Here is a 20,421-nt window from a genome sequence, read left to right on the forward strand (position 1 = left end):
ACCGACAGCTTGTGGTTGACTATGTGGAGAAATTACACACAGAATAACTTTGCTTTAAGGCCGATGTATTCAATGGGGCATAAGAAATAAAAAAAATCAAACAAAACGTTGATCCACACAGAGGAAATGTCATGATTTTGCAGCCAGACCCTCGCACAAATGTATATGAATCAGAGCTGTCACAGTTTTAATTCCTTTACAAGTGATCGTGCCTTTCAACTCTGATCTGCACTCGTATTGTGACGAGAGCGATGGGACGGAGAGTCAGATACACCTGTTAAAGGCATGCCGGTGGACGGTTTAACCCTGGAGAGACGACAAACAAGCAGCCGGTCCATGTGTTAGTCTGGTGGGTACGGTGTGCAGGAGATGGTAAAACAACACCGGGTTTCTGAGACAAATGAGAAGTAGGACGGTGAAATGAAAGGCACTTAGCGTCGCATGTGTGTTTCTGAAAGGCTTCATGAATTCAAACAAAAGAAACACCTAGATCCTGCTGAACCAGCTGCAGCTGGTTTTATTAAAAGGAAAATACTTAAATGCACAATTTAATGATTGTTTTCTTGATTAGTTGATTAATAGTTTGGTCTATCCAATAGAGAATACAGACAAACGTTAAAGGTGACACGTTAAAACGTCTTGTTTTGTCGGATTAAAAGTCCAAAACCCAGAAATATAAAATTTGAATTAAGATTTGACATTTGCAAAGCTGGAACCAGAGAAAATGTCTAATTTTGACTTGAAGAATAAAAATAAATCACTAATTGATGATCAGAAACGCAGCAGATTCATTTCTTTGTAGCTTGACACGAATTAATCGACTAGTTATAACAGTTTAACATCCTTAACAGCGGCTTGTTTGGTCGTACATTTCTTTAATTCTATGGAAAGAGGCAAAACACAACATGTCAAAATATTTTGCAGCTCAACAACAAAGAAGTTTGGGAGCAGAGATGTAGACATTAAACATCAGATTTTAGTGTCAGATCCTCAACATAAAAGACAAAGTGCTTCTTTCTGGATGCAACATTTTACACAAATGTTTCATAATCATGCGGGGAGATCCAGTGATACAGTGCAAGTGTGCCTGACGTTGGGTTTTCCCCTTAAATGGAGAAATGTGACCACACTGCAGCAGCCTTCAGTCTGGAGGAGTTTTAAAGACAGTGGTCTGCAGTGCCCCCTTCTGGTAAAACAGGGACATTACAGGCACAACATTGCTAAGCAGTTAATAAACACTTTTCCCTTTATGTGCAGATATATATTCCTTCCCGTCAGTCATTTTTAAGCTACTTACTGAATAAAAGAGCCCTTGTTTACTCCCTCGCCTATAAATTCATGTGGGATTCAGTTTGAAATTCAGGAAGAGAGTGAACTGGAGCACAAGAGGCGGAGAAAAGGGATTCAAAGAGTGCTGCTGCCCTCTGGAGGTTCAGTGAGGAGAACACAGATTACCAACAGAATACATCATGGTGACAAAAAGAAGACCGGGAGGAAATGGACAAACTGCTCAGATGCTGTCGATGATGTGAAAGTTGCAGCGGAGGAATGTTTTTGTATGTAAATGTTCTCAGGACACAAACATCCATCATTTCCTCTGAGGTCCAACACTGAACACTGTGTGTACATCACGTGGCACTAAATCATTTGTGTGTTCTCTTTTCTTTCCTATTTGGTGTTAATTTTGGTGTGTGTATGCTTCTATGATGGCAAGTGTGCGTGCGTTGATGTATCTGTGCACTGAGCTCCGGCTTCAGTCGAATCCCTGCCAGTCGCTCTGTTCAGAGTCGTACTCCAACTCCACCCCGATGCAGCGGACTCCCTCCAGCAGCATGGGGGTGCCTTGGTGACGATCTAGAGAGGCGGCAGAGACGGAGAGACAAATGAAGTCCGTTTACAAGACAGTACAAATGTGTAACACATGTTCACGTGTTTTTTAAAGGACAACTGTGAGTTTTCTTTAAATATAAAGCATTGGTTACGACAACACATTCCATTTGAATCGGTTCTGGTTGGATTGGTTGAACGGCCACTTCATTTCAAATGAAAGGTCACAAAGACACGTCACAAACTGCAGGAATATAATCAATGCTTTGTGTACACAGCTTAGGAGAAACAGCTGATCCTTTTCCCCTCCGACCCCCTCCGAACTGGAAGTATCCACCTTTGAACCCTCAAAGTGGGACAGTTGAACTCACAAAGCTTAATCCTTCACCTCAGGGTCTTGCACACTATACATTTTATTAATTACTCATTTTAAAAAAGTACTTATAACCATCATGGTTGCAACAAAAGGCAATTATCAGTATCAATTCATAATTTCTGATTTCTTCACTGCTCCTTGGATACCACAACAGTTAGCCTAATATCCAGTAAGTGACGTGATCGCAGACGTACCCGCAGCACTGACATGTTATACGAGACACATTCAGCCTCAGTGGTGCAGCTCAGAGTAACAGCAGAGGCAGAGCTTAATCCTCTGGTCGCCATCCAGGCCTCAATTACACACAGACATCTGGACAGATGTTCAGGCCACGCTTTGTGAGTCAAAATAAACACTCGCCACCAACACAACCCACCATATATCCTCTAGCACACATCTGCATCCACACACACACACACACACACACACACACGCACACAATAGCTCCACTATATTTACTCCGGCACTAATGGAAACACACGTATGCCCTCTTTACCTAATTCTCCATCTGCTGACGGGATAGCCAGCGTCTATTTCCGTCTCACTGACACCGATTTAAGCGGATGCAGCTTTGACACTTTATAAAACACGAAGGATTTGATATTCCCCTTCTTGCACTGAAAAGATCTTCTGCACAATTTTGTTCTACAGATTTAAAACAAAATGTGTTTTATTCTACGTATGTAAACTAAATTTAGCTTTCTATTTTTATGGGCTGTTCGGGATTAATTTGGGATTTAGTGACAAGTGCAGTCAAAGTGACTCAGACCCAGAGTGCACAGTCACCAGCAGGAGGCAGCAGCACACAAGTAAAAAAAAAAAAAAAGGTTTAAGTTCAACTTTCATTTTCTCACTTACAAGATCAGACAATGAGAGCATTTCCATTGCCTCAACATGTCCACGGACACACTCACAGCTAACGGTGCAACCGTCATATGAGAGCAGTGCAGAGCGGCAAACGTGCACACTCGCATGCACGAACAACATGCACGAACAACACGCACAGCCGGCCCGACTATGTCAACAAAGCAAGGAGAAGCTCGGATAACAACACACACACACGCACACACACACAGAGGGAGAGCGACTTCATTCCCTGCTCAGGTCACATTACTCAACTGTGATTTTTCACAATATTTGTCAGATTAACTGATTGTGAAAATAATTGTTAGTTGCAGGCTTACTACAAAGACACAATGGGAAGTACAACGTTGACTTTTAACAGCAAAAACTACTATTTTAATGTTGTGGTGTTTCCACTCAGGTTTTCATGTGCAAATTGAAATTGTGCATACAAACAGGTGGATGGAAACACACATCAAAAGCTCATCTCCGAGCTACGATGCATTGCAAAGATTGTTATCACTTATAATAAAGTGAAGTAGCCTCACCCATGACTCTGGCTTGAACTTTCACTTTCACACAGACGTCCTCGTTGGTCTCGCTCAGCAGCAGCACCTCCTCACACAGAACTCCCTCCTGCTGGGCCATGTACTCACATGTCACCTTCAGACCTCCTGGGAAACACAGAGAGAGAGAAGAAGAAGAGGGATCGTATGGATTTCATCACACACACATAACACACTCTCTGCGTGAGGCGATGTTTTGAATATGAACCAGACTGATACCAGACAGACACTCATGTGGTCAAGAGAACACAGTGATGGGAAAATAAATGAACACAGCCGACTGATGAGTCAACAGTCACAAATATATTAAACACACACACACACACACATACACAGCTCCAGACACAGAGTGTGATATAAAGGGTGTGATAGAGAGCTGGAAGTAAAGGTCAATAACCTGCTTCAGTTACAGGCGTTTAGTGGCACGACTCCCAGAAACATTAGAAGATCACCTTTGGTCCAAATTAGCAGGTTTAGTGGTGAAGGAGGGGGGGGGTCCAGTTAAGACTCTCACACACACTCTAGTTTTCTGTTTCATATCTGTTTTTCGAGTCTACCCCCCTCTGACAGCACAACGAGGGACAGGAATTCAAGACAAATGCTGAAAAGTGTTTTTGAAAGCGAGTTTTGTTTTCGTGATTCCTCAGAGACGGATTGCTGAGCTGACGCTGTCTCAACTGTCCGTTCCTGTAATCCTCAGCCATCTGGTCCTCCACCCAGCCTGTAACAATACTTGCAAAGTATTTCACAATCAGGTCTGCCTGCAAACACGTTCAGACTCACACTAAACTTGTCTTTGTGTCATCCTCCACTCTAAATGAATGTTGCATAGTATGTCACTTCAGGGACCATTATTGTGATCGGGCACTTTGTGAGCTCTGTTTGCAGACTGCAGACAACATTCTCAGAGGAGAAGTTTGACGGCAAATTAGAACAAAGATCTGACAAAAACCTATCTGCACGTATCTGCAATACGATTTATCTGTCAATTTCTGACCTTTAAACCCTCGACTATTTCTTAATTTGCACCCCAGACTGCAAAAGTTCAGATGGCAGAAGCTCCGAGTTGATGAAAGTCAGCGAAGCACCGGCCTTCATTGGCAGTTTTCATACGTAAAGCCACAAACTGGGTCAGAGAGGCTAGCGAACTTGGCTCCCTGTCGGTTTACCTCCAGCTACTGTGCAGAGTCCAACAAAGCTGCTCGCTCAGTGTCAGTGTTCGCTCAAAGTCTGGTCTGCAATAACCGAAACCACTTCAACTATAACAAACTCTACCAAAGGAATGGTGGTTCTTCAGGGTAGCTGGATAAATATTGTGATAAAACTGTTAATCATGATATTTTGTGTAACCAGTGCTAATTGGGCAATACTGAGAAAAGATTAAGAGGAGATCCTTGTTTCTTCCTGACATTTTTGGCAGTGTTCTTCCCATTTTAATAAGATGCACACTCTGCTGTATGTTATTCCTGATCCTCTCATGACCTCACCCTCTGGTGCCGGCGTGATGTCGGTGATCCGGAGGTGTGGGCTGGGTACTGGTGCCGGACACACGTCCTTCCCCAGAGCTGGGACCTCGGGCAAGGTGAAGACTATTTCATAGCGGTGCTGAGTCTTCAGGAAGCCAACCTGCAGCGAGGGAGAGAGAGAGAGATATTTGTTCAAAGGGAAAGAGTTAAATTAAGATTTAGTCTTTCTCTCTGCCACAAACTTTTGACTAATCCGCCTATAACATAAGGAGAGGGATTTATAGAGAGGGCAACAGGCTTTGGTTGACCACACAGTGCATCGTGTAAGTCTATTACAGCTCAATACATACAGGATTAGCTTCTATGAGGAACATGGATAAGTCATTCTCACAAGCAATACACTGTTGTGTTGAGATTTCCTCGAAGGAGTCCTCTAAATCATTAGCTATTGCTTTGGTGATCCTAACCCCCCTCACCTCCGCCAAAGTAGCCCGACCACCTGGGTTTCAAATCAACTCTAAATACTTCCAGTAATACTAATCCCACGTGAATAGGTGTGTCAGTAATTCAAGATCTTAATCTTATTCACGGTTACACCTTCTACAGCAGTTTGGAGCCTGAAGCAGAGACTCTCCAGAAAGCTGCCAGCATGGAAGTTGTGCATGGATTTTATGATTTACGGAGCCAAAGTAGGGCCAGTTGAGGGGTCACATTGGGTTTCCAGAGGCATCTGTCTTGCTATTTTGACAATAGATTGATCGTTTAAGTCATTGTTCAAGAAAGAACTGCCAGATCCTCATCATACTATGATTTCAGCTTCTCCAATCTCAGAATCTTCTGCTTTCTTTCTTCTCTGTTTTACAAACTGCACATCTTAAGGTTGATCTGACTAAACAAGTAATTTAAAGCGTCATTGAATAAACAGACGGATTAATCGACAATAAAAATAATAATCGTTCGCTGAAGGTTCCTTTCCAAAGTGCAGAAAGCACCCTAAACTATTCCATTTGAAGGGATTTGTAGTCACAAAATGGTTTGTTCTTTAACTGATTAGTTGATCAACAGAAAATTAAACAATTCATTAAATGTTTCAGTCATTTAATAAGCAAAAAAACACCAAACATCATCTTGTTTCAGTTGCTCAAATCCTGTTTTTTTCTGATTTATATCAGTGAACTTTGAATATCCTTGGGTTTTCAGACTGCTGATCGGACAAAACAAGCAATTCAAAGACTTGCCTTTGGATCTGAGAACTAGCGACGGGCATCTTTTGCTATTTTCTGACATTTTACATACTGTAAGTCCCAGCGCCTATACAATATACAAATAGGACTAACATAAATCAAGAAGAAAGAAATTAAAATCAGGTTCCAAATGATTGTTATATGATTATATAACAACGTGGTGTCTCCTGTTGCTGCTGCACAGAGCACAGTTCACACCTTGTCAATTCCTACCATCCATATGCAAAATGTAAAAGGAGGCGAGAAGGAAGTGAGAGGAAGAGCAACAGACAGGTAGAGAGAGAGAGAGAGAGAGAGAGAGAGAGAGAGAGAGAGAGGGACGTGATTTAGAGGTAGCTGCCGAACATTTGGCAAAGAGAAAGATTCATGAGGGGATCTTCACAGAGAGGAGTGAAGAAAGCCTCACAGAGGAGTCGGGATAAAAAAATAAAGACACAGCGAGTGAGAGATGGAGACCGCAGGGAAGTGCATGCAAGGACAGATAAGCCTAACGCCCCTCCAGCTAGAGCAGCAAACTGCAGCTTCAGCCCCACACGACCTCTGGTTAAAGCAGCAGAGCAGAGGCTGCAAACAGCGCGACGTGAGGTGCGAGAGAGGGAAACACTGCCGAGAAAAACAACAATCATTGTGTGAGCGTGGTCCCACGCATGTCCAGACACTGAGATCTGCCTCTGAATAATTCATTCAATATGGAATTTCATGCTGCAGATTTCGGCCCAAGTAGGGAAAGCTGCTTCAAAAGATGTGAGAACCAATACGAAACATTTTCGTTAGTAAGCAGGTTAAAGTCTAGATTACGAGGGCACGACAGAAGGATGACAGCAGCATGTCATTTCCAAAGATGTGCTGTGTGCAACACTGGGAGTGGGACTTAACCAGAGACACAAACCACTCATCTTTCATCCAGAACAATGGGGCAATTCTTTACTCAACTTGAGAGGAAATACCACACATTTTATGAACTTATATGTCCAGTTCACCAAGACGAGGCAGTCAGTCAACATGCAACAGTCTTTATTGGCTAGAAACTGTAGATCCTTACATGTAAAATGGGAGGAAAAACCTGACAATCCTCCACTGACAGTGAATGGGGCACCAGCTGTAAGATATTTAAACACACCGGAGTTACTGAACAACTTGCAGAGTTACTGTGGTATGTAAACGTTTCAGCCTGGTTTCTGTCAGTGCTCTCATTATGCACACGCGGCATCTTTCCAGTGGAACAAACTATACACAAACACTGACTTGATTAACTTGTTGTCGGGAACCTGTTAGCAAGCAGTTGTCTTTGGACACATCCAGAGGATATGAAGCAGAATGATCATTACATTTGGAGTCACCGCTGAGTCACGTAACAGTTCCCTGTGGGTTCGTCACCACGAGCTTCACCTTATTTTCAACATCAAAATGGTGATTGTTCTTTGTTTAAAGCCGCGCTAAGCACCAGGATCAATGCAAAACAAAGCAAACAACATGCAATTGCTTTTGTCGTCCTAGGAAATCTGCTAAACCCCCTAAACACACATAACACACATCATTTGAATTGGTCTGTGCAGCAACACTTCTCCAGCTGATCTCTGCCGCACTGACAGCTGCTCATTTCCATCTCCCGCGTCGCCGTCTCGATCAGAAACATCGACACGGACCGTGTTGTTTCTACGAGACACCGGCCTGCATCGACATGCAGACTTTGTGAAATTCTAATCACCTACGTCAAAACTTGTGTTCCTACAGCTGTTGTATGCATGCGCACACTCAAACCCACACACTCCACCTCTTTGGTCTGTACAACTCCCCCGGACATTTCCATAGCAACACCACCACCACCCATCAGCTCCACCATGAGCCATGACGCCGGGCTGACAAGTACTCTGTGCCCACTCTCCGGCACACTTAAACAGCTTTGAGAAACACACTCACACAAGCGGGCTGCGCTGCGAAGGTCACAGCCAAGTTTGTAGTCCATCCACACGTGCACACGCGGCGCTTTTAGGCAAAGTGATTTGGCAGTGAATTAGTTTCAAAGCTTGGGAAGGATTCGCTGCAGTGAGCGTGAACAGAACTTTCCTTTTGCAATTCCGGTACAACTGAGAAATAGTAGAAGAAGAAGAACCTGAACGCTTTCTGAATGTTGTTGGTGTCTGTTAAGGCAGATAAACAATCCAAGTTTAAGAAGAAAGAAATAAATATAAAATGGTGGAAAGTAATGTCTGAGGGGTTGAATTTATCAACAAAAGTGAAAAGAGATAAAAAAAAAGGAGAACAAAGAACACTCAAGTCAATTATAGGACACTATCTGACTGCAGAAAATGTGAGCTACTTGAGATGCACTTGGTTTTGTGTGCCAGCCACTCAAAGTAAAACAAACCCATAAATTTAAATCCATAAATCATGTGGTCGGCCCTCTTTTCTCAACCCTTTAAATCTGTGCTTTTGAATTGTTGGAGCTACTATTCATCTTAATATTTGACACTTTAGTGTCCTCATCAAACATCTACAATCATTGCAGCCACGCCAGCAGCTCCGTGAGCCTCGGCAATGACTCGAGCTAATTGCTAACATCAGCACAGCACATCAGTTATTACAATTCAACCTGAATGAGCATCTGTGCTAAATGTTCTGGTAATTCATTCAATAGTCAATAAGACAGTAAAGTTTTCTACTGGCTCCTGCAGTTCTTCGGAGCCCTCGGGCACCTTCTGCTGTCGTTGCCTGGCTCCTGAGTGGAGCTCCCCCAGGGTTTAAGAGCCGACAGCAGAGAACGGATGAGGAGTCGGATATCATTGCTCTGTGCCTTTATAGCCGACAAGAGAAGATTAACGGTGATGAGAAAAAGGCTTTATCTTCTCCTGGATGTTTCACAGATAAAGCCCATCGATGCTCGCAGAAACTGAGGGCACACTAGATCAAACGGTTACATTCTAATATTATACTCACCGCTGGAGAGACATGCCACCGGGGGAAGTCGAGCCCCTAATCGTGACAAGTACAACACTTTCAGGGCCATTGGGCTTTATGATGTTTTTCTTTTTCAAGGAAAACTTAATAATGACTTTGAATGAGCGATGGTAAGAAATCCGTTTACATCTTTACTACTGTAGCTTACTGGTTCTTTTTATTTACATTGATACACAACCTTCTATAAGACTCACAGTCTTCATCTTACCTGCTTCTGTTTGGATTAAGTGATCAGTCGTACATGGTGTCCATGAAGCAGATGGGCACTGAATAATGTCTGGAGGCTGGGCGGGCAGACGACTACTCCAGAACACTTTCAGATCCAAGCGAGCATGTGATGGTGCCAGCTGATAACTGAGAGGATAATTATCTAGTACCGATAAACATGTCCAGTATTTTAGTGTAGATTCCTGGAAACTAAATTGATTCAAGCCAGATCATCATGAGATTGCAACATTTGCTGCATTTATAGAAGCACAGCACACATGTCTGGCTTTTACTTTGAGTATAAACCAGAACAATAATTAGATTATAGAGATTATATATTATAACCTCTTATCTGAATGTTCACAAACATGTAAACCTGGAATCTGAGAAACATTGAAACTCAATTAAGAAACTAAATCAAATGAAAACATTTGAAGAGATCTCACTCGCCCACTGTAGCCATCAACTGTCGAGTTCAAACACACCTTCACCATAAAGTTGCCGTCATCCTCGGGAGTCACCATGACTATGGAGTCGTGCAGCTTCTCGTCGAAGTGAACGTGTGATGGGGGTCCGGCGGCGGGGGGTTCCTCCGAGAAGCGCACGCCTCCTCCTGCCTTCGCGCAACCTGAGTGAGAGGGAAGAAACCGGCGAAGGTCGGACGTGAACAAACACACTCACACGGGATCCTTTTAAAAAAGGAGAAAGGACGCGTTACACCGCCCAAGTCGACTCCTTCCAGTGACATTATAGAGTGTAGAGCACTTTGCAGAGGCAATCACTGAAACCTGCTATGGTAGTCGAAAAGCTCAGGTAGCTGCGATGGCCTGAAAAACACACACAAGCACTTATCTCTACACACGTACAGTCCATCGTTTAGTGTTGCAGGACTGAAGGTCGGGGGAAGGGAAAAGAGAGTTCAAAAGGCCAAATAATAGAAGAAAAAGGCATCTTTAAAAATAAAGATGCCTTTTACATCAATCATTCACTATGGTGGACTTGCTAGCAAATACAATGTGCCATCAATCTTCCCTTTTCAATGAAATCACACCACAGAGTCCTCTATGCCAGTCTCCACAGGATCCCAGTGTTTAAATAAAGGAGCTGAAGAAGTTTAGGCTTACAAGCTAAACATATGATTTCCCTTTAGGTTCCAGTGCTCTCCGATGACACTGACACACACACACACTGATATTTATTGTTCTCCTGCCCAGGAATTCCCTCCCAGTGTGAGAGAATGGAAAAGCGTGTTTCTCCAAATAAACCTCCTCCTCCTCCCAGAAACAATCATTCTCTTTGACAACAAACAATTTGTCTGAATTTCTGCTCAAAGGGTCCTGGGTCTGATTATAAAGCACACATTTCCCAGACGAGAATAAAACATGTTCAGAAGAAGCGATGTATATCATTTGCGGCATTAACATAACATTTGCATGGTTGTTGTCCTTTTTAATGGGACTCATCCATCACTTAAACTTGAATACCATCCAGTTCCCAAAGAAACTCTTACAAAATGGCTGTGGCAGCGTCTGTGTGTACGTGTGCAAATTTGACTCTCAGATTATTGAATGAATAAAATAGGATACACTTTATTGTCCACAAGGGGAACTTTTGCTTTGGATATAGTGCAGCACACAGCTTAAAACAACACAGTGCAGTGGTACACCACAAAATATTACACATGCTCTGAGAGATGAAAGATATGAAAACAAAGGCGTTATAAAACCAGGAGAGTCATAAAAGCCATAAACCCATAATAACAAAAACTAAATTCAACAGCGCCTCTGTCGTAAGAACTATAAAAGCAAAGATTAACTTGTTTTCTTGTTGAGTAGTGTTATGGAGTTATAGAGCTAGAATCACATGTCTAAGGCTACATCCACACTACTACGTTTCTGTTCTAAAATGCATATCTTTTGCTACATTTACACCTCGCATCCACACTACTCTGAAGTTTTAAAAACCCCAAAAAATGGAGGCGTTTGAAAACGCTTCCGATGCCGTGTTTGTTTGAAACCCCCGGGGGTTGCATTGTATTGAGGACGGCAGAACCTTTGAATACCATGACGTAGACACCCGCGTTCGCTACTCGATTGGGTCTTAGCAGTCACTACGTTAATGTTCTGTTAATTCCACGTAGATAACAGATTACAGGCGTTGCCGATGTTGCTGTCTACACTAGCAGCTGTTGTGCAGTTAAAATTCTGCATTTTTATAATGCTACTACTGCCGAACATGCGGAGGAAGCAAGCTGTTATTAGAGCGATTAGCGAGCGGCGTGTCAGCTCTACGGAGCGGACTTCTGAAGTCACGGTTTGCAGCTTTGAGGAGCGCGATATACACAAAAGGAGGACTTTTCTTTTCTTATCAATGCTTATTTTGTTCTGCACAACTATTGTGAAGTTCACCAAGAAACTGTAAACGAACAAAATCATAAATGCTCTCCAGTGCGACAGGGACTTCAGCCATGCGGCAGAGCTACAAGTGTGAGAACAGACGACAACGGAACCGGTGTTTTCTGTAACTAAGCAATAAATCTACTTCCTGTTTAAACCGGCACCCACATGCCCAGTGTACGTGAATAGTCATGTGATACTCATCGTCAGCCGTGGTGGTACGGACGGAAATCATTTCTAAAACGGTGCCGGATCGCCAGTGTGGCCGGAGATTGTTTTCGTTTTAAAACCCCGCTTTCAAACAAAAACATCAATGTGGATGGAGCCTCAATCACAAACACTCTCTCTCTCTGGGTTTCTTTTAGCCATCCTTCCAATTATTCTTGATTTATTCAAGATCTTCAAAAGGTGCTCCAATCAGCAATATGGCTACCCTGCCTGAGCTTTGTTTTGTCGCCAGTATTGCTGATTGCCAACTCTATCAACAGAGCATAGACTTGAGCAGCTTCTACCTAAAAATAAAAATGCACTACTCACAGGGTGTTAAAACGAACAAACGAGGGATTATTTTGTTTTATTTAACACTGCCTTCATAACAAGGCTGGTGCACAGCAGAGGGTTTTCATTGTCGTTTTTCTCATTTAAAAACAGAGAGATGACGGCATTTGGGTAGATTTTATTCTTCTTTTCCAATAAAAAGCCTCTCCCTCTCTTCCCTGAACCACAAATACTCCTTTAAGTCAAACACGATTTTTGTCAAAAGAGGATAATTTGACTTTCTCTGCAAAGCCAAAACAAGTCAAGGTGAAATCTGTGCCATCTGTATGAATTATTAAGATAACAGAGCCTGATAATAATGCAACATTAATCCTGAAGATTAAACCGAAAGCAACATAATGAATTTCTTATTCAAAAAAAAAAAAAACACAGCACACAAAGCTTTCATTTAATTACACATCGCTGGAACAACCCTGCCTTACTCCGCTCAGAAGATCTCCTGTATGACGAGATGTTGTTCATATTATACATATTATAGTTGATCATACCTCAATGCTTGAAAGTTTCAAATGTATTTTTGTTAATACTGAAGAGCCACTTAAGTAGTCCACGGTGTATAATTGCACCAATGCCTTTAAATTGAATTCATGTGCTGAATAATGTCTTTGCATTACGTGAAGCACGGGCCATTACTGCTCCACTGCCATTAAACTTTTATAAAGACTCATATTGGAGATTAGAAATCCTTGCTATCAGCAATCTGGGTCACAATAATGGAGTTCAGGAGTTACATAATGTTCCATATGTGCAGAATGGTGTGTGGGTGTGTGTGTGTGTGTTGTTTAATATGTAAAGCTGTATCAACAAAAGATAGGGCAGTCTGCACAACACCTTGCAATATTAACAATATCCCGTGGTGGTAGTTCTGATTCAAGATATACAAGTGTAATATCACGAGAGTCTCCCCAATCCAGATAAAGGTTAACAAGATTCAAGGTAAGTTAATATCTGAAAATGAGTTTTCTCTATGATAATATGCCTTCTATTCATATATTCAAGTTAAAGATTATTAATGGGTCTTTTCCAATTCAAGGTATGATATTTATTTACGACTTTGGGGTTAAGTATCTAACATTTAACAACTAAGAACATTGCAACATTGTATCAACTGGGGACAGTTTAAAGACTGACATTTATATCATTGTACATTTTATATCTTTGGGGTTTTAATCTTTCCAACAGCTCAAAGTCAAGTATGTATGAGATACGCAGAATTGAATTATTCCCTATGCATATGTAAGTATATATTACTGATGACTGAATCAAGAGACCAAGATTCAAGCTGTCAGTTCATCATCGCATCATGACGGGACCTGTTATTTAAGGTCACCGCTCCTGCAATAAGAGGCTTTTAGTATGAACCCTAGAAGTGCATACAAAAGGGCTCCATTACTGTAATTACTTTCATATATTATGCTTAATAATGGCGGGCTTTCATACTGTATGCCAGGAGCAGTTAGAGTTGAGAAAGGGTTCATTATACCCTTTCATTTATAATAATGAGTCTAACTGAACTTCCTCTCCAAAGTGAGAATCCGTTCAAGAAATATAAACTACTGAGCCAAAACCATCAGTGGCATTAATGTAATACTCACACTTTAGCTCTGCTAACATGTGAAGCGTATTTACAATACCAAGCATACATGCCTCAAATCATACATTAGTCAGCCTTATCGGGATAGATTCCCCTAAAACGCCAACAAGTCATTTAACTGCACAGTGTTTACACCGCTGTGTAATGTGTGCAGTATCACCTGCCTCAGTCTGGGCCGTCTCTATTGTCACCATATGGTTATCAATTTGTGAGGCAGCTGGCGGCAACGTTGTTTGCAGAGGAAAAACATATCTGTCAAGGGCACGTTTTACTGCATCACTTTAACGTTTACTCCTTCAGCTCTTTTTACCGTAGCAAATATTTAGCAATAATGTACTTGCACCTATAAAAACAGCCTCAAAGCAGCAGTAGAGCTCTGGGCCAAGCCTCTGTGTCAGGCTCATTATCACAATACACACACACACACACACACACACACACACACACACACACACACACACTTACCCTCTCAGTAGTAGCAGCAGACCCATAATCAAACAGATGCATGTGCACACACAAATAAACATGCACACGTGTACGTGCATGAGACCCCACTGAACTGGCTTATTTCAGATTAATCTCCATCTACTTCCTTCCACTAATCTGTCTGTCAGTGTATCTGCCTCTGCTCTGCGAGCCTATCAGCCCTCTTCCCCGAACTCTTTCTCTTTTACCAAGATGTCAGTACACTCCAAATAAAACCCACGATCTGCATGTTTGTACAGGAAAAGTGGCAAAAATCCGCACCACATTTAGTTTCAATCAATGCATTGTTTGCGGGCTGGACTCGTTCGCTCCTCCCTAAAACACCATCGCCTGCAATTGATCAGCTCTGTCGTGTTCTTCCCAAAAAGCACCATGGCCAGCCAAGCTTCCTTCCTGTTTTGATAACCTTGAGTCATCTTTCCTCCCGCTGTGAATCTCAAGCGTCTCCATCTGCTGAAAACATTAATAAATAAAACACACCTGGGACTCGAGAAGACAAATTAAATTATCTTTTAAGTACACTGCTTGCCAGCCTCACAGTTAGATCGAACAAATCCATCTTTGTCTGCATTTCTTCTTTTGCATCTCTTCTCTTTGCCACTGCTTCCACAGAGCCTGGGATTTCTTGTCAGTATTAACACAAATATATGTTGGTGACGACACCCGTACAGTATAGCCGGATTTTAAAAAGCTGAGAAAATTAGCTTTACTAAATAACTACATTAGTGTCAATAAAGTCTGAATTTTAAAAAAAAGGTTCTTCAGAGACCCTTGCCTATTGTTAAAGTGTCCTAAGGACACAAGACCAAGACTACACAATAAAAGCTCCAGAGCTCTTACTTGTAAAAACACATTTATCTTCCCAAAGGTGGCAACACTTTCCTACCTCTCCCCGTCAACAACAAACACTCTTCCTGTGACATTTCAGTCCACCCCAGACACATGAAAAATACCTACAGGAAGTCAATAGAGAGGCTCACTTTGCATCGCCATTCATTCAGTGACCTTCTGGAAGAGAACAAAGGCCTGCAGAGTGGTGCTTGAAGACAACAAATACCCATACTCCACTGGAGAGGAGATGAAGCATATTCACGGTGGTAATTAAAACACGATGAGTCATCTACAGCTCTTTACCCGGTCTTCTTCTCTTTCAGTGTTTGTAACTGACTCTCCTGCTTTTGAGGAAATGAAATTGCTGGCCTTCTCAAAAAATCTGTCGCCAAGCTGCCGACACAGACTCGCCAATATATCAACACACACGTTTCCCCAGAAACCCAGCAGCGAGAACAAACTGATTGTGAATTTAAATCCAATTGATTATCCTTCATACAATGCCCCCAGGACGTCTTACAGGTGAAGAGGTCAATGCGGGTATCTCAATCACAATATATTAATTCTGTCATCCTGGTTTTTTCAATGCAGAGGAAAGATTACCGGAAGTGTAATTTGCCGACAGCAGATTATAGGATACAGCTACAAGCATCGTGATAGTAAGAGAGCGTATGTAAACAGGAAGTTGCATACAGTACACTTCAATGTGATTTCCTGTTCTATATGCACCTACATTTTTGTATTTTGCGAATCATTGCTATCAGAAAAAGAAATACAAATGAGGATAAGGTGTTTTGATTCTGATCCACTTTCAAATCAAAGAGCAGAGATGGAACAATGAAATGGAGAAGAGACAGTAGACTGGGTTTCTTTCTGTTAATTAACTGGGCGTGTTAAGACCTCCCTCACTTCCCCGAAAATGAATTCATGCAATTCATTTAGCAGCTTGTTGCCACACAATTGATTTGAACAACAGAAACATGAAACTTGATCCTGAGACAGTGGGTCAGCCTACATTTCATATATCAACTAACGGTTGTCCTGTTTTCCTCAAAGCGGTATCTACCATTTAAAATGCTTTCCACCGCTTCCCAAAGTTGTAGAAAAACACTTTGTGCCACTGAAAAACTCGGGAGAAGTGCCTTAAAACGTGAAACGTCGGTGTACATAACAGCAATTACAGCAGGCAATGAAGGCAATAATAACAACTCACTCTTCTTTGCAGCGGCCATGTCACAGGAATTGGTCCGGTACCGACACACTTGGACACGCACTGTCACAGCGTTGTCATCTCAGCAGTCTGATCTCAGAACAACCCTGCAAAACCAGTTAGGACGGAGGAGACAATGAGCGAGAAGCATTTAGCAATAGGAAGAGAGCGGGAGACAGAAAGAAACGGGCGATGATTAGATCTACAAAAGAGCACTGGATGATAAGGAGGACGGTAAAGGTTCAGCAGGAGAGCAAAATGAAACGGGGACATAACGGCTCGGCCACATTAAGCTTCCCGGGGTGTTTGTCTTTCTAGATGCATGACCCCAGGTTAGCCTGTATTTCAGCTGACAGCACAGCTGTGCTGCACTAGTCAATCCAGGAGTACCACAGACTCCAAGCAGAGACCTCAATTAAAGGAAAACAACAGAACAGTTTGAGAGGATTACCTCGGGGCTGCTGCTGCTGCTGCTGCTGTCGGCTTCGCACAGATGGAAAATGTTTATCGCATCTCTGGGAGGTGCTTTGTATAAATATCGTAATAAAGGCAGGAAATAAAAGTAAACTACAGCCACAATAATAGTCAAGAGAGCAGCTTTTCAGGCATGATGGATGTTACACAACAACAACCAACCCGTGTTCCGTCTGACAATATTCTCCAAAGCTGTGACTTTACATAGTATCATATAACAAGTGAAAGCTTTACATGAACACTAATAACAGTATTTTATCCTGGCGTCCCCACACACCTGTGCTGGCTGCTGCTGGGTGACTGTTTATATACAGTATCTGTACTGTGGGGGCTTTTGAGTGTTGTTTTTCGAATCAGAACCAGAGCAGCCAGCAACTGAAGATTTTTTTTCATCTGTGCACTTAATGCCAAGCTATACCTGATCCCAGCACCGATAGCGTGACAGATGAGGCTCATGTATGCAGTCATGTGACATACATTTTATATTTTTTGTAGTCTTGGTCAAGGCAATCGTAATTCAATCTGGACACATACAAAATATGATGCTGCTTATCTGACAACAGCTTTCGAAATGGTCTTTTTGGTTTTAAATACCAACTGTGCCAAGTCCGACCTTCTTCTTAGAAATCTGTAATTCCTTTTGGTCTGACCATTTAATTGTTCTGTTTTACACCTTTTCTAACAGGAACCACTCACATCTGGGAGACCAGGATGAATCAGTTGCGGTTTGCACTTCCTACTTTTAACGTAGTGAGGCTGGGGATGGAGATGCAGCTAGCCAGGATCCAGAGGTTTTGCTTTCCATGGGAGTGAAGGGTGTCACATCACGGAACAGAAAGATGTCACATCCACTAAGAATAAGTTGAATGATCCACTTTTAACATTAGGAAATATAGCAGTGCCTGTTTTGGGTGCCTAAATGGGTCGCTATGATTAGAAAACCACTGGTGAGACATTAATGCACCTTTGGGAGCAGCAGGGTGACACCAGTATGTCTGATTGGAAGGAATTAGCTCTTCTGACGTTGCTGTTACAATGTCAAGGTGTTCCCAGAGCTCTGCAGTACTTTGGCGAGTACAAAGGTATCATAATCCATAGATATGATGGCCACACTTACAAAAACATAACCAACGTTGTAATAAGCCGGAATTATCCTTTAAATTGATCATTTTCTCCAAGCTCCCCCTGCAGTGCTGCCGAGTTGTTCCTTTGCAAGACTGGTTCCTTCTACAGTAATCTTCAAAGGGTGTGAGCACTGAACTTAATTTACATGCAGGACCACCTTATCTAAATCCTGAAGCACAATAAGGCTTTGCCTCTGACAGCTCTCCCTCAGCTCTGCGCCACAGTTGACAAACTAAAATTGCAGATGTCACAGAGAGCAGCAACAGGTACCCAATCTCCTGCATTGAATTTTGTTATTTGGGAAAGTGATTTGATCTTCTCCGTGGGAAACGGGCACATGCTGGAGTGACATTAAACATAACATTCACTATAAAGTTCAGTAGCAATGGTGCCTCATTGTAGCCAACTAACATCTTTCATTTGCATCAATTTAACCTAATTACAAGGCATTCTACTTTGTTCACTCTTAACTGTGCATGTATTATTAAAAAATAAAGTTGAAATTAATTTCATTTAAAAAAATGTACCTTTAAATCACTAATGCAGCTCAGATTAACACATCATAACACAACAGGAGTGTGACTAAAACATAAATATAGCGTTACATTATGAGTTACTTTGGTCAAATTAACAGTAACGTTACCTAATCTCAAATCCATTGTTATTGTTCTTTAAAATAAAATAAGATAATCCTATATTAGTCCCGCAGCTGGGAAATTTACAGGATTACAGCAGCATATATAGTGCATATATCTACTTTTGGATATATATTTATATTGTCCATAGTAGTTAATGTTTATGCTTACCTCTGTTCTACTTTGTTGTCTCTAATGTCCTTGTTTTTATTCATTTTTTATTTTTTTCATGTTTATTTGTATATTCTATGAGAGCAACGAGAAAACCGGAGTCAAATACCTTGCATGCGTATGCATAGATGGCCAATAAAGCTGATTCTGATTCTAATTCTAACTCTAATTCTGATTCTGATTCTAATCAGTCTACATAGCAGGAACAGTGTTTGGCACGCATATAAACGCACTGTGCAGCTGGTAGGCAGCCAGACACACTTACTGATATTTCATTAACTGCTGCCGCAGGAACATAAACATATACACGTTAGCTGTCCCAACAGGTGAGTCCTGTCCATGTCGCGTTAACACAAACTGTCAGATTTCTTTTTGGTTTGTTTTCAGGCTTACCTTACTTTAATTCACTGTAGAGGCGGCACGCGCACATCTAACTGTACAGATAACCGAGATCTTCGTAAGTCTGGCTGTAGACGTGTTGCTGGGTCCGAGGGAAGTCCAGCTAGATCCACCAGCAGCTCACAACCACAAGACCTCTCTTTCCTCGTGCGTCTTTTCTCCGCTGCACTTTCTCGATTGTCAATTTCCGCATTTGATCACGTGGATTGGTCGTGGCTCCTCGCGTGCTGCTTACTTACAGCTTACAACCCGGTTTTTCACTGATTTAAAATATATATATAACAGACAGCCGAGACAACTGCACCGATCCTCTCTACTGTCTACTCTGTTTTGCCGAGAAGCGAAGATCAAAGCTGCTGTAATGCAGCCTATCTCTCCATCTGTAACCAGCAGTGATCTATTGTAGTTGAATGGCGCCATCTACTGGTGCTTTGTTGCATGATATCAGACACAATTGTCAGCTCGTTACACCTCAGAAAGGTCTGGACCCCAGGCATAGGGATCTGCATCTGAAATTAAGATGATGTGCTCTTTCTAAAATACAAATTTAAACCAGTTGTTTCCTAAAATGTGGTTTATCCGTTTAGTCCTTATGTGACCCCACGCGGATTCATCTTGGGACCCACAGTGGGGGTCTTGACACCCATGTTATGGGAATCCATATTTTAATTTAAACCCTGAGCGTGAGGCCACACTTTATTCAAACAGACTTGTGTATCTAGATATTATATTGTTACTGTCTAAAGTTGAACACCGTTTCTAATAGGCATTAATTATCATGTACTGTCACTGTCAACATGAATACTACAGGCTGTACATACTGTAAATAGACATCTGAATATGAATACTGTACATAACCACCCACTCCAAGTTTACCCATTCAATATTTATTCATTTGCAGTATTTATATTGTTTACAATACATTTGAATTTGAGGACTCTTACTTGAAACTGATTATTTTTTGGATTGATGTATTGCTGCATGAATTAAAAGCCAAAAGGATCTGAGTACTTCTTGTGTGTATATGTGTGTGTTCATTAAATGATGTACATTTT

At 41.8% G+C, this 20,421-nt stretch overlaps 1 protein-coding gene across 2 annotated transcripts; it reads right to left on the reverse strand.

Annotated features, from left to right (window-relative positions):
- Positions 1-319: 319 nt before the first annotated feature.
- Positions 320-19,684, reverse strand: adisspb (adipose secreted signaling protein b). Of its 2 annotated transcripts, none has more exons than XM_031851150.1 (6): positions 19,366-19,684; positions 16,566-16,669; positions 9,973-10,115; positions 5,100-5,238; positions 3,595-3,720; positions 320-1,854 (listed from the first exon to the last, which is right to left on the reverse strand). In XM_031851150.1, the coding sequence occupies exons 2-6, from the start codon at positions 16,582-16,584 to the stop codon at positions 1,754-1,756; spliced, it is 528 nt and encodes a 175-aa protein (XP_031707010.1). In that variant the 5' UTR covers positions 16,585-16,669; positions 19,366-19,684; the 3' UTR covers positions 320-1,753. The 2 variants fall into 2 exon arrangements, with proteins under 2 accessions (XP_031707010.1, XP_031707009.1); XM_031851149.1 differs by having other exon boundaries at positions 19,361-19,684.
- Positions 19,685-20,421: the final 737 nt, after the last annotated feature.

Source organism: Anarrhichthys ocellatus, unplaced genomic scaffold (genome assembly GCF_004355925.1).
Source record: "Anarrhichthys ocellatus isolate YVR2014 unplaced genomic scaffold, GSC_Weel_1.0 scaffold11, whole genome shotgun sequence".
In the NCBI taxonomy this organism is placed as follows: Eukaryota; Metazoa; Chordata; class Actinopteri; order Perciformes; family Anarhichadidae; genus Anarrhichthys; species Anarrhichthys ocellatus.